General features: G+C 47.1%; 1 protein-coding gene across 1 annotated transcript in view; it reads left to right on the forward strand.

Annotated features, from left to right (window-relative positions):
- Nucleotides 1–13,003, forward strand: part of LOC146177751 (kelch domain-containing protein 3-like) — a 66,897-nt gene that overhangs the window by 6,356 nt on the left and 47,538 nt on the right. The window contains exons 2-3 of the mRNA XM_084581631.1: nt 2,192–2,350; nt 4,008–4,195. Of these exons, the coding sequence (XP_084437757.1) occupies nt 2,192–2,350; nt 4,008–4,195 (347 nt within the window). The remainder of the gene's footprint in view (nt 1–2,191; nt 2,351–4,007; nt 4,196–13,003) is intronic.

The following is a 13,003-nucleotide window of genomic DNA, read 5'->3' on the forward strand; positions in this document are numbered from 1 at the left end:
GTGCGGACAGAAGAGAAAATAGACAAGAAAGAAAAAAGAAGAGGGAGAGAAAGACGCGCGCCGCAACAACAGCCGTCGTCCACCACCACCGAAGCGTTGGCGGGGCAATGATGGCCTACAACAGATGGCTGGCTAGCCCCCGCCGCAAGCGGCGTTGACCTACCGTCCCAGCCCCGTAGGGCCAGGAACTGCCACCCTTCCAGGATGGCTGTTCCTGCCGCCCCTGGGCGGCCGCTTGCAGCGTCTACGTAGGCAACTTCTTTTATTCTGAATTGTTTTGCTCTTTTAACCAGTGCTTCTGCTATCTTCTCCCGTCTCTCATTGTGGTATTCTGGGTGCGCGTTGCGGGGGAGAGGACGGACAATGATGTTCTCACGATATTGTGGCGGTAGGGCAACCTTGTCGGCTGTGCACCTATCTGTTTTTCGACCCACCCTTTCTAAGATGGTTCAACCCGTGCTCGACCTACTTAATATTTCATGTTGGGCGATTCTCACCCCTTCAGCAAGTTCCGTCCAGCTATTATGAACTCCCATTTCTATCAGGAGTTCCATAGAAGAGGAGATGGGCAGACCCAGCACCCTCTCCACGCAACGCCTGATGAGTGCGTCTATCTTATCTTTTTCATTGGTCCTGATGTTGAGGCATGGTGTACCATAGCATATTCGGCTTATTATGCTTGGTTTGGTTTGGTTTGGTTTGTGGGGTTTAACGTCCCAAAGCAACTCAGGCTATGAGAGGCGCCGTAGTGGAGGATTCAGAATATTTCGACCACCTGGGGTTCTTTAAAGTGCACTGAGATCGCACAGCAGATGGGCACCTTGCTTTTTGCCTCCATCGAAAAGCTACCGCCGAGGCCAGGATTCAATCCCGCGTCTTTGGGAACCGTAGTCGAGCGCCGTAACCACTGCACCACCCCGGCGGGTCTATGTACGCCTGCATCCGTCTCGAGAGGCTTCTCTCTTTGAGGCCTCTGCCTTTGAATGCAAACCTCCTAAATATCCCTGTTACTGGCGTCGCGTAGGTAGTGAGTTTTTTTATCGTTCCGTGGTTGTACCCGTCCTCTTGAATAAAAAGTCCGAGGATTCCGATTTGTTGGACTTCTGGTACGGTTTTGCCGTCGACCTTAATTTCTACGCTAAAGTCGCCTTGAGGCTCATTGATTTTGGGTTATATATGAAGAGTTCGGATTTTTGCGGAGAGCACGCAATACCTTAGTCATTACTAATGACTAAGTAGTACTAGTTAGTGTGTAGTTAGTCATTAGTACTGCTGCGCCGCCAGCTGTGCTACTATTATCCTCACGCTAGAGGAGAATTACCGTGCTCTGCTCATGATCTTGGGCGTGACGGAGTTGGTAAAGCGCTAGGCTGGGGATCCGATGGATGGAGTTTCGATTCCAGGTGGAGCTTTTTTTTCGTCCATGAGGAGACCGGCCCAGCGACGCCCCCAGCTTTTGCGGTTGCAAGGCAACGGCTCAAGGTCAGTAGGACCACGGTGGCCACGACGAAAGTGGGATCACGGCGAAGAAGCAAAGCGGCTGGCCTAGTGTAGCAATCGTTACAAAACGTGTCGACAAATATATGCACGCGATATTGTGTCAAAATATGATGTACGTGCTCTTTATGCAGTTTTCTCTGTGGTGTAGTTACTTATATCGGTTCCCATTTAGCATCTACTTGCTAGGTGCTACGCTTAATTGCAGTATAAATTCGAACCGACGACATGTGTACGCCCAATGGGATGCCATTCATTGTAACTACCGAAAAGCTCGACAGATTATGCGCACTTTCTCCCGAAAAATCATACCAACCGAAAGAGTTTATAATTTATAATGCCAGAACATTGAGAAATAAAAACGCTTTGTTTAAGACGCTCTCGCGTACATTTTTAAGGCGAAGCTTAAGCTCTGTGCTAAGAAACTCGACCCATAATCTGGAACCAAATCAACGTGAATTTTCTCTTCTCGTGCCGTTCTTCATTTGCACATAGGCGTAAAAATTAAATATGAGGGCATTCTTCTTTGTCATTTCCGATACACTTCGATAAGTTGTCATAAATGGACGCACTAATTTAAACACTTCACATTTGGGCAGATAGTACCGCCATCAGTGAGATAGGCTTCTTCTGAAAGAGAGAAGCAGTGGAATACATCTCGACATTAGCGGAAGACATTGATCTTCCCATGCAGCCTCCCTCCGGTGGACTCAGATTCCCGTGCAAACCAACCTTGCGAGCGTTCCCTCTCAACGGTCTGGACACACCGTGGTGCCATACGGCGAGTATGCATACCTGTGGGGAGGACGGAACGAGGACGGAGCCTGCAACATCCTCTATCGCTTCGACACAGGTAAAGCGCTGCTTCAGTGCCCGTAATATGAAGATAGCTGCGACATGTGGTTTCTTGTCAGTGCTTCGATGTTTGCAATTTCTCTGAACCATTAGAGAGGCCTTAAAGGTAGCTGGCTGGTCCGTTCAAAGAGCAAATTATACCGAAAGGGTCGCAGCGGTGCCCCAGGCGAAGCCTTCGCCTTTGTATGTAAATGTCAGCTATAGTTGGAGGTGCAACTGCAATATTTAGGTAGTTTCAGTGTATGAGAGGTACAGGTGTTTTGCTGGCAAAACTATCCAAAAAATATACGAAGTCCACAAATTAGTCACGTATTATTGCAGTTTATGACGCACAAAATGCAATTGAACGTAATTGCATTTATTGTATGTTTACAACAAGGGCTGCAGGAGCAATTTTAAAATTACATTACGAATAATTCAACAATAATACTTGCATACAGGATATCCCCAGAGCAGCAGGCGATCACTAGTGCCATTTCATTGCTGGCGGTGGCTCAAAGTTTGGCAAAATATAATCTCGTGGCTCGTGGCAGGAGGATGGTGGTGCGTAGCATTTGAGTGGTGCAGTATCGCAGCTTTAATTTCAGGTGGCACAGGGGTTGTTATTGTACTTAGCTGACGTAGTAGGCATGAAAAGTACACACTCATTATGCAGTGCAGAACCATTTGTTGCAACGATAAGTATTTGCACCTACTTCACGGTCAGCCTTTAGTGCAAGATCCGGCTCCTAGTCAGAGACAGCGAAATACCCTCATCGCGGTACACTTTCTTCCCGGAACTATATAAACACGTTTCGTACATTTGTCTTCAGAAATGAACACCTTACATAATTTATACCTAGTCAAGCTAAGCAACTGCTCACCTGGTGGTTAAAAGCTATCCCAGAAAGATCAATTATCATCATCATCTTCATCATCAGCCTCAGCCTGACTATACCCACTGCAGGGTGAAGGCCTCTCCCATATTTCTCCAATTAAGCCGGTCCTGTTCGAGCTGCATCCACTTGACCCCTCAACAACAACCTGTAATTGATGGCGTCATTTTTTACATCGTCTAGAAGACAGCCGGAGATTAGGTTTTTTTAAACAATTATGGCCCATGTTGCGCAGATAGAATTAAGGCAGCCACCGAAGAAACTGCCGCTGTTTTCTCGCGGTAACGTGAGGCGAGTGGCAACTGAGTATCAGGCGTAAGTGAAAAATCACTGTCATTTCTGTGCGTAAGTGACGAGCCTAGTCACCGCCCTATTATGCGGTCTTATCTCGACAACAGAAAAGACGGGTCGCTACCTCCGGCTGATGAGGAATACGAACAAATTGGTTACATATAGGGAATATGCAGAAAATCAATCGGTCGTTATATTTCCTTCTATATTTTTGACGTGAATGTTCTCAAGTGGGCCATATCAAGAAAGCAAAACACTAGGGCAGAATTAGCTGCTCCAGCGTATATTATACTAGACTCAAGTGGGGATATTAGCAGCTAAATAACGAGATGATTTAATGAAACTTGTCATTCGATGTCGTGTAAGAAACCAGTTTCATTTAAACACCAAAAGTATGAAATGCAGATCAATGTATTCTGGGATGTTGGAATGCATTTTTGGTCACAACTTCTTGGTGAAACTCATATCCTTTATCTCACGCATGCACAGCATCCATGACGTGGTTCCGTCCTCGTACCACGGGTGCCACCCCAGCGCCACGCGAGGGCCACTCAGCTAGTGTTGTGGGCAGCCGTATGTACGTGTTCGGAGGTATGGAGGATGACGACGAGCGCGTCTCCCAGGAAGTGTACGTTTTTGACCTGGACACGATGCACTGGCACCTACTGATCACGATGGTGCGTACAGGATATCTTTGTTTCTTAATTGTAATAAACTGGATGTGTACGTGTAGTACTGTTAAATAAGAAGCAAACACATGTCAATAGTTTTTCGACAGAGACAATCCTGAAGAATGCATTTGTTCGGCGTATGTACACAGAGCGTGACATAACCAAGGATATGATGAAAATAGACATAATAAATGGTTTGCAAAAAAATGAAAGACACAGTATCCGTCCCTCTTTCTCTGTGGACACACGACCCGCGCAAAACAGGCGGGAGAAAGATGGGATTGAAAGCGGAAAGAGGGAGAAGTGCGGTATTGGAGTAGTAGTAGTAGTAAAAAACTTTTATTTTAACAGAGGAGTTCGGGGCGCGCAGGCCCCTGTGCCCCCGCACGGCCCCACTACACTCAAACGTTCATGATCCTACGGTTCATGACGTCGGCAGCTCGGTCTGTGGCGGTCTTTTGCAGGACCGGGTCCTCAGAGCGTAGCAGGGTCTCCCATTCCTCACAGGTGGTGAAGTGCTCCAGACCCCGCGGGGGAGGATCCGCCGGGCATTGCAATAGAATGTGGGCGAGGGTGGCAGTGGGTGGTTGCAAAGGGTGCAGGAGGGGTCGGTGAGAGTGGGGTGGTAACGAGACCTAATGTAAGGGGATGGGAGGGTTCGCGTCTGGAGGAGGTGCCATAGTGTTTGGTGGTGATTGCTGAGGGAGGAGTGAGGTGGGGGGTAGATCTTTTTCTCGACCCGGTAGGCCTCAGTCATCGCTTTGAACGTGTGCATGCGCTCCCGGGAGAACTCCGACGTGGGGACCGCCCGTGCCCGGCGTATTAGACGCCGGGCTAAGCTGTTGGCGGCCTCGTTGCCAGGGTTCCCCGATTGCGCAGGCACCCAGATAAGCTCCACGTGGCGGGGTGGGTTGGCAGTGGGCGAGGTCAGTATGCAAAAAGCAGAAGCATGAACTCGCCCATGTGCGAAATTTAGTAGTAAACGTGCATTGACATGGCATAGCACAGGCGCCTCTCTGTTTCGTCTCCATTGAAACGCAGACGCCCGGGGATGGGTTCAAACAAGGATACTGCGGTATGCTGTCGTCGGGCATCCTAACTACTGTACCACCGCGGCGGGGCATAAAAGTAGGCGGCAAAATGCTACTAAGTGATACGGCGGGCACAATGCTGGTCGACAAGTGGAGCTCCTGAAGTACAATTTTATTTTTGGCTTAATTAGCAAAATCATTACGATAGTTTTCGAAACAATCTCTATTTTTGCTTTAGGTCGACTTCGTTTCACTAGGTTATAGTGCAGGGTAATTTAGAATCAACCTGGTATTTTTCACCAACTTAACATCTGCGTGGTGTTTATCCTGGCACTTAAAGGCCCCTGAAAATCTACATGCGGTAAAATTCTAATGCAAGAAATTGAAACAGGTGGTCGTTGTGAGCATTAGAGTCAAGTTTTAACGTCTTGTATGGAGCCAATAATTTACAAATAGCTTTCAAAAGTGCTCCTGGCGACCGCTTGCAACCGATTGAGGAGACATACCCGCGCGCAAACCTCCCTACCGTCGTCAGTGGGGCTGCTGGACGAGCACGCTCATTGGACGCTCTTAGGCTACACGGGCCGGACGGAGCCAGGTGGAACGCCGTCGCGACTTGTTTTAGTCTTGTTTTGTTTAGCGCCGGCGAAGGGTGATCTGAAGGGATGTGGAGAAGCACCGTCTTTGATTGGCCATATATTCGGTTGACATGCATACTGAAAGGTTTGCGCATTGACACAAATATAAGAAAACCAATGATAAGCGAACTGAAGTTCATTCAAGACGAAATACAAAATAAATAGGAAGGAACAACAAAAACCAAACAAAGCGATCGAAGAAGAATAAAAAGCTTTGTTTGGGTTTTCTTTTTCCTTCCTATTTATTTGGGCTTTCGTCTTGAATAAACTTCAGTTGTGAGTTAGCGCTCGTCATTGTTTTTCCTGTCTTGTCTTTTTTTTTGTCAACGCGCAAACGTTTCATTATCGGTTCTAATAAAGCCAGCTGAACATATTTGTGCTCCTGAGAAAGTCGATGGGGTACGTATTGCCAGTGTACGTTTCATAAGTTTAGTAAATAGCTTCCCATGTGCCTTTTAAAGCAAGCACGCAGAAATATAACTTTTCTCGTGAGCTACATTATTGTAGCACTTTATTGTAGCACTAGAAAAAACAATCATAAAGAAAACAAAACAGTCAAGTGAAACAACCACTAGGGCTCGCCTGCTGCACAAAAAATCACTTAAATAATACACCTCTTTGCTTGAAAGAGCAAGAGAAGTCTTGCTGACACACTTATTGTCCGTTGAAATAAAATATGATTCCACTATCTCTCTCGTCATCTTCTCTTTGTGGCGATACAAAATCCTAACCTTGTCAAACTTAGGAGTGGACTTCTTCTCCCCCTTCTTCATTATTTCACATGAATGGCAAAGTGATACCAGAAACGCTTTGTCCTTTCCACTTTCCAAGTTGTTCCGGTGTTCCTGTAGTCTCTTATTAATACATCGTCCTGTTTGTCCTATATAACTGGCTCCACAAGAGAGTGGAAGCCTGTACACAACACCTGTCTTGCATCCAACATATGGGTTTCTATGTTTCACGCCACATTCTTGCTTCTTCGCTTCTCTTTCGCTTGGAATAGCCGGGCAGATCCTCTTCATCTTGAGCGGGGAGGTCAATGCGACGTCAACACTACACCTCTTGCCTACATTTTTGAGGCCATGCGAAATTCTGTGCACATACGGTACCACTGCAACCTTCCTCTTCCTCTCACCCATGCTGGGCAAGGATTCCAGTCTGTGCGTTCATTTAAGGCTCTCCAGCACCCGGCAACTGGCCTGAATAATAACCGACTCCCGATAACCGGCTTTTGCAATTCTTGTCACTTGTCTTTCAAAACTCTTGCCCATGCCGTGGTAACAAGATTTCTTCAACTCTTTAATTAAGCATGTGTTAATCATCCCATTCGTCACTAATTTGGAATGCCCCAAATTGAAGCTTAGCAACGGCTTCATCGATCTCGGGTTGTATTCCCAACAAACATGATCATCACCGAATTGAATCAATAGATCTAAATACTGTAACCGATCGTCCACTGGCTCTTCAACAGTATATTCCAGCCCGGATCCACATTCAGTAAAAACATCCATAATGTCCTTCTTTCGTTGATTGAATCCTTCACGGTCTGTGAATACTAAAAAGTCGTCAACATACCTGAAGGTGGAATAAGGATAACTTGGAGGGCTTACATTATTCCACCTTCAGGTATGTTGACGACGTTTTAGTATTCACAGACCGTGAAGGATTCAATCAACGAATGAAGAACATTATGGATGTTTTTACTGAGTGTGGATCCGGGCTGGAATATACTGTTGAAGAACTAGTGGACGATCGGTTACAGTATTTAGGTCTATTGATTCAATTCGGTGATTATCATGTTTGTTGGGAATACAACCCGAGATCGATGAAGCCGTTGCTAAGCTCCAATTCGGGGCATTCCAAATAAGTGAAGAATGGGATGAATAACACATGCTTATTAAATGCGTTGAAGAAATCTTGTTACCATGGCATGGGCAAGCGTTTTGAAAGACAAGTGATAAGAATTGCAAAGGCCGGTTATCGGGAGTCGGTTATTATTGAGGCCAGTTGCCGGGTACTGAAGAGCCTTAAAAGAACGCACAGACTGAAATCCTTGCCCAGCATGGGTGAGAGGAAGAGGAAGGTTGCAGTGGTACCGTATGTGCACAGAATTTCGCATGGCCTCAAAAATGTAGGCAAGAGGCATGGTGTTGACGTCGAATTGACCGCCCCGCTCAAGATGAAGAGGATCTGCCCGGCTATTCAAAGGGAAAGAGAAGCGAAGAAGCAAGAATGTGGGGTGAAGCATAGAGACCCATTTTTGGATGCAAGACAGGTGCTGTGTACCGGCTTCCACTCTCTTGTGGAGCCAGTTATATAGGACAAACAAGACGATGTATTAATAAGAGACTACAGGAACACCGGAACAACTTGGAAAGTGGAAAGGACAAAACGTTTCTGGTATCACATTGCCATTCATGTGAAATAATGAAGAAGGAGAAGAAGTGCGCTCCTAAGTTTGACAAGGTTAGGATTTTGTATCGCCACAAAGAGAAGATGACGAGAGCGATAGTGGAATCATATTTTATTTCAACGGACAATAAGTGTGTCAGCAAGACTTCTCTTGCTCTTTCAAGCAAAGAGGTGTCTTATTTAAGTGAATTTATGTGCAGCAGGTGAGCCCAGGGGTTGTTTCACGTGTCTGTTTCGTCTTCTTCATGTTTTTTGTTTTCTGGGCCTTGGAGTAAAGGGCTTAGGCATAGTTGTGAGTCAGCGCTTGTACTGTGGCTTTCTTTTATCTTGTCCTTTGTCTTCGTGTTCGCGCTGTTTACATTAATAATGTCATACGGGAGTCTTCCAGGCCTTGGAGAGCCCCTGTCATCTTGGTGAAGAAGGACAACTCGTGGAGATTTTGTGTGGACTATTTATCGTCGGTTAAACGCAGTTACAAAAAAGGACGTTTATCCTCTTCCACGCATTGACGATGCCTTAGATTGTCTTCAATCTGCATCCTATTTCTCGTCAGTAGATCTTCGGTCTGGCTATTGGCAGATCCCGATGCATCCATCAGACCAAGAAAAGATAGCTTTTGTGACATCTGACGGACGTTATGAATTTAACGTGATGCCATTTGGACTTTGCAATGCACCAGCGACATTCGAAAGGTTTATGGACACAATTCTGCGTGATTTAAAATGGGAGGTATGCATGTGCTACCTAGATGACGTCATCATCTATGAAAGAACATTTCGGGAGCACAATCAGCGACTTAGTCTTGTGCTGGACTGTATCCGAAACGCCGGACTAATTTTGAACTCTAAAACGTGTCACTTCGGTGAACGGAAGACCTTGGTGCTTGGATTTTTAGCGGATCAGGAAGGTATTCGGCCCGACCCCCAAGAGATTGCTGCTGTGCGAGACTTTGCAAAACCTCAAAACGTGAAGCATTTGAGGAGCTTTCAGGGGCTATGTTTATTATTCCGCCGTTTCATTCAAGGATTCGCCCAAACTGCCCATCCGCTCACTTCCCTCCTGCAAAAAGATGCCCGTTTGTTTGGTTCTTGGGATGCGAGTCATCGCTCCGACAGCTGAAGTTTCTGCTCACATCTGGTCCTGTTTTAAGCCATTTCGATCCGGCTGCTACCATCGAGGCTTACACCGATGCGAGCGGCGTGGGCGTTGTTGCGGTTTTCATCCAGCTCCAGAACGGTGCCCAGCGTGTCATCGCATATGCAAGCCGCACTTTAAGGAAAGCAGAACGCAGCTACACACTGACAGAAATGGAATGTCTCGCCGTCATCTTCGCTTTTGCCAAGTTATGCCCATATTTGTACGGCCGTCACTTCAACGTAATTACCGACCATCACTCCCTGTGTTGGCTTGTTGGCCTGCGCGATCCCTCCGGTCTATTAGCTTGCTGGGCATTACGTCTACAGGAACATGCCTTTTCTGTGTCCTATTAGAGTGGTCGCCGCCACGCCGATGCTGACTGTTTGTACCGGTTTCCTCTTCCATGCACGGCAGTCGGTGAAGATGATCTGGACTACTGCCTGGCGCCTGTGAGCGAAACATTACCAGACCTCGTAAAGTTCCGGCAAGAGCAAAGTCAAGACCATGCACTTACTTCGTTGTTTGATAAGGCGCGCAATTCAGCATATACACCTTTTATTATTCAAGGTGGTCTACTCCTCAAAAAGAACTGCTCAACTAATGGTGCCCGTTTTCTGCTTGTTGTCCCGGCTTCTCCCTGCAATGCTGTCCTACATGCGATGCATGACGACAACCCTTCCGGTCATCTTGGTTTTGCGCGCACTCTCGCGAGGGTCCGACAACGATTTTATTGGCCAAGGATGTACACGGCAACGAAGCGCTATATAGCACGTTGTATCCCTTGCCAACGTCTCAAACGAAGCATCACGCCACCTGCTGGCCTTCTTCAACCTGCAAGCCCCCTAGGTCGCCTTTAGAGAAAATTGGGATTGATCTAATTGCTCCTTTCTCCAAATCGTCTGACGGGCGTCGCTGGATTAACGTAGCTATTGACTATTTGACCCGGTATGTGGTGACGTCTGCACTCGTTTCTGCCAAAGCAACCGATGTGTCGAACTTTTTGTTACACCAAATCGTACTTCGCTACGGCGCCCCCCGAGTGATCATCAGTGATCACGGTCGGCAGTTCACTGCAGATATTGTGGAAGCACTTTTACGGCTCTGTGGCTCCGAATACCGTCATTCTATTCCCTATCACCCTGAGACAAATGGCCTTACCGAGCGCCTAAACCGAACTCTCATTAACATGATGTCAATGTGCGTAACATAAAATCACAAGAACTGGGACGCCATCTTGCCATTTGTAACTCACGCTTATAACACAGCTAAGCATGAAATGACCGGATATTCTCCTTTTTTCCTTCTTTATGCGCGCTCACCATCAACCTTCCTGGACACCATTCTTCCATTCTCGGTGCACGATGACGCATCCGTGTCGCGACATTTTGTCTTGCTGAAGAAGCGCGTCGTCTTGCTCGTTTACGAACTATCGCCTCCCAAGACCGCACGAAGGTTCGGCAAGATGCGGCTCATGCTGCAGTAACTTATAAGCCCGGAGATTTGGTTTGGCTTTGGACGCCATTGCGACGCCGCGGACTGTATCAGAAGTTTTTGTGGCAATACGCCGGACCCTTCGTTATTGTGTCACTTAAGTGAAGTAACTTACGTTATCGCTAAAGCAACGTCGACAAATTGATGCTCGCGGACGACTCAACTGGCTCATGTGGCACGACTGAAACGCTGCTATTCCCAATCTGCTTGACTCGCTCGAGGACGAGCTTCATCTGTACCGGGGGAAACTGTTACGTGAATTACGCTGCGCCGCGTCGTGTTGCGCATGTGCAAGAGAAGGAAAAAGTGGACGGTTGTGCTTGTGAAAAAGGAGAACGAAGTGGTGGGGCGTAGACTCGCGCCAATGTGAAACGAGAGACCCAAGTTGGCAGTTCCTGCCTGTTTGGGGTCGTCTACGGGGGGACGTGTTCGCGGACAAGCTTTGTTAAGACTGTGCTTGAGACATGCATTCCCCCAATATTCTGTAAATATTAAACTCATTTCCCCCGTAACAATATGATTCTGGCGAGGATTGGGAGTGCGAGGTCTTTCTTGGCAGCAAGGCGGCGTCCAATAAGTTTTCCGAAGAGGCCATATAGCCTCTGTTTGCAGACGTCCCAAGATGTCAGTTCATCTCCGTGCGTATCAAACCAGACGCGCACAGTTCCGGTCAAATAAATTATGACATTCGCCAGCACAAGCGTTGCATCCCAGCGGTTCTGTTTGCTGACTGGCTCGTAGAGGGCCAACCAGCCCTGCATATCAACGTCGTCGGTCCCGCAGAAGGGTACATTTTTACATAATTTTAATTACATCGGTTAGATAATTACATCGGTTTACATATTTACAAAACACCGACGCAGTGATCCTTTAGGGGACTGATTTACGTCTTTGAATTTATTTAAAATTAACGGAAGAGTATATTATAATGTCTTCAGCCTATAATCCATGCGAGAAAATGGTATCAGTCACTTTTCTGTATTATACATATTTTGAATCCTTATTATATGTCGGGAGAACGTGTTGAGTATGGGCTAAGTAACTAAGATTAGCTATATGAAGTATCTCCTGAATCTCCTTTAGAAGGAGATTCATTTTCTTTGTTTAGTAGTTGTGAGCCAAACTAAGGAACAACGACTCATACGCGAGACGAATAATGCCTTATATATCCGAAGTTTTATTTTAGAATAAAGAAAAGTGCGGGAACGAGAAATCGCACCTGTCACTAATGAGAGCTTATTAGTCGACTGCCATTCATGATTGTGTAGAGATCGCCAGGCAGGGGCGACCGCGGCCACATTTATTTTAGGAGAAGCTGAAGAGGTGACGATGGCAGCGTCCGGCCGAGGTGAAAGACTCCAGCGTTCTTAAGCTCCCGTGCCGGCGCTGCTTCCTTCTCTTCGGCACGTGCTGGACGCATGCCACGCAAGTCGCTACAGGGCTCCTCCCCTAGACGATTGGTCGAAAAAAAAAGAAAAAGAAACTCGCGGTCAAAGCAAAAGGCACCGCTCTAAAAAAAACTATCCAGAAGGCTATACCCATAAGTACATGTTAAGTTCGTGTCCAAGTCGTAGTTCAAGGGGCAAGAAGGTTTAATCAATGGCTGTTCAAGAGGTCGCGACTGACTAAAATGTAGTGGTAACGGAAGCGGGACTGTTGAGGAGCGTGCGGCAGCACCTTGAATCCTCTGCTTGTCAGAACTGAAGTTGACGGGAAAAGTTACGACGCTGCGCGCGTGTCCAAGATCTAATGCAATTGAGCAGGCTGTCTCTCTCATAGAAGCTTGGTACGCTGAGTCGCTTCCGCCTGCTTCGAAGGTCGGCTGACAAAGACTGATTTTGAACGGGGCGGGCTAGTTGGGGTAAGTTTACCAGGGTGTCGGTGGTGCATGCGACGGCGCTGAAGGCAGGCTTTGGGCTCACAATGAACTGGCCGAATGGATGCTGCAAAGCACTGCGGCGAGTCAGTTTTGGGGAGGGAACGTGACGAAGAGCTATGTATCATCCTAAGCTTGCGGCGCGAGAGGGCAAAATTACAACAAGGTTGACGACTGGGCAAGTTGGTCCAGCCTTGTCCTGTCCTCCTCTTTGCTGTGTCTCGTCTTT

This window comes from Amblyomma maculatum, chromosome 10, assembly GCF_055883805.1.
Source record: "Amblyomma maculatum isolate TAMU_Amacu chromosome 10, ASM5588380v1, whole genome shotgun sequence".
NCBI classification, from domain to species: Eukaryota; Metazoa; Arthropoda; class Arachnida; order Ixodida; family Ixodidae; genus Amblyomma; species Amblyomma maculatum.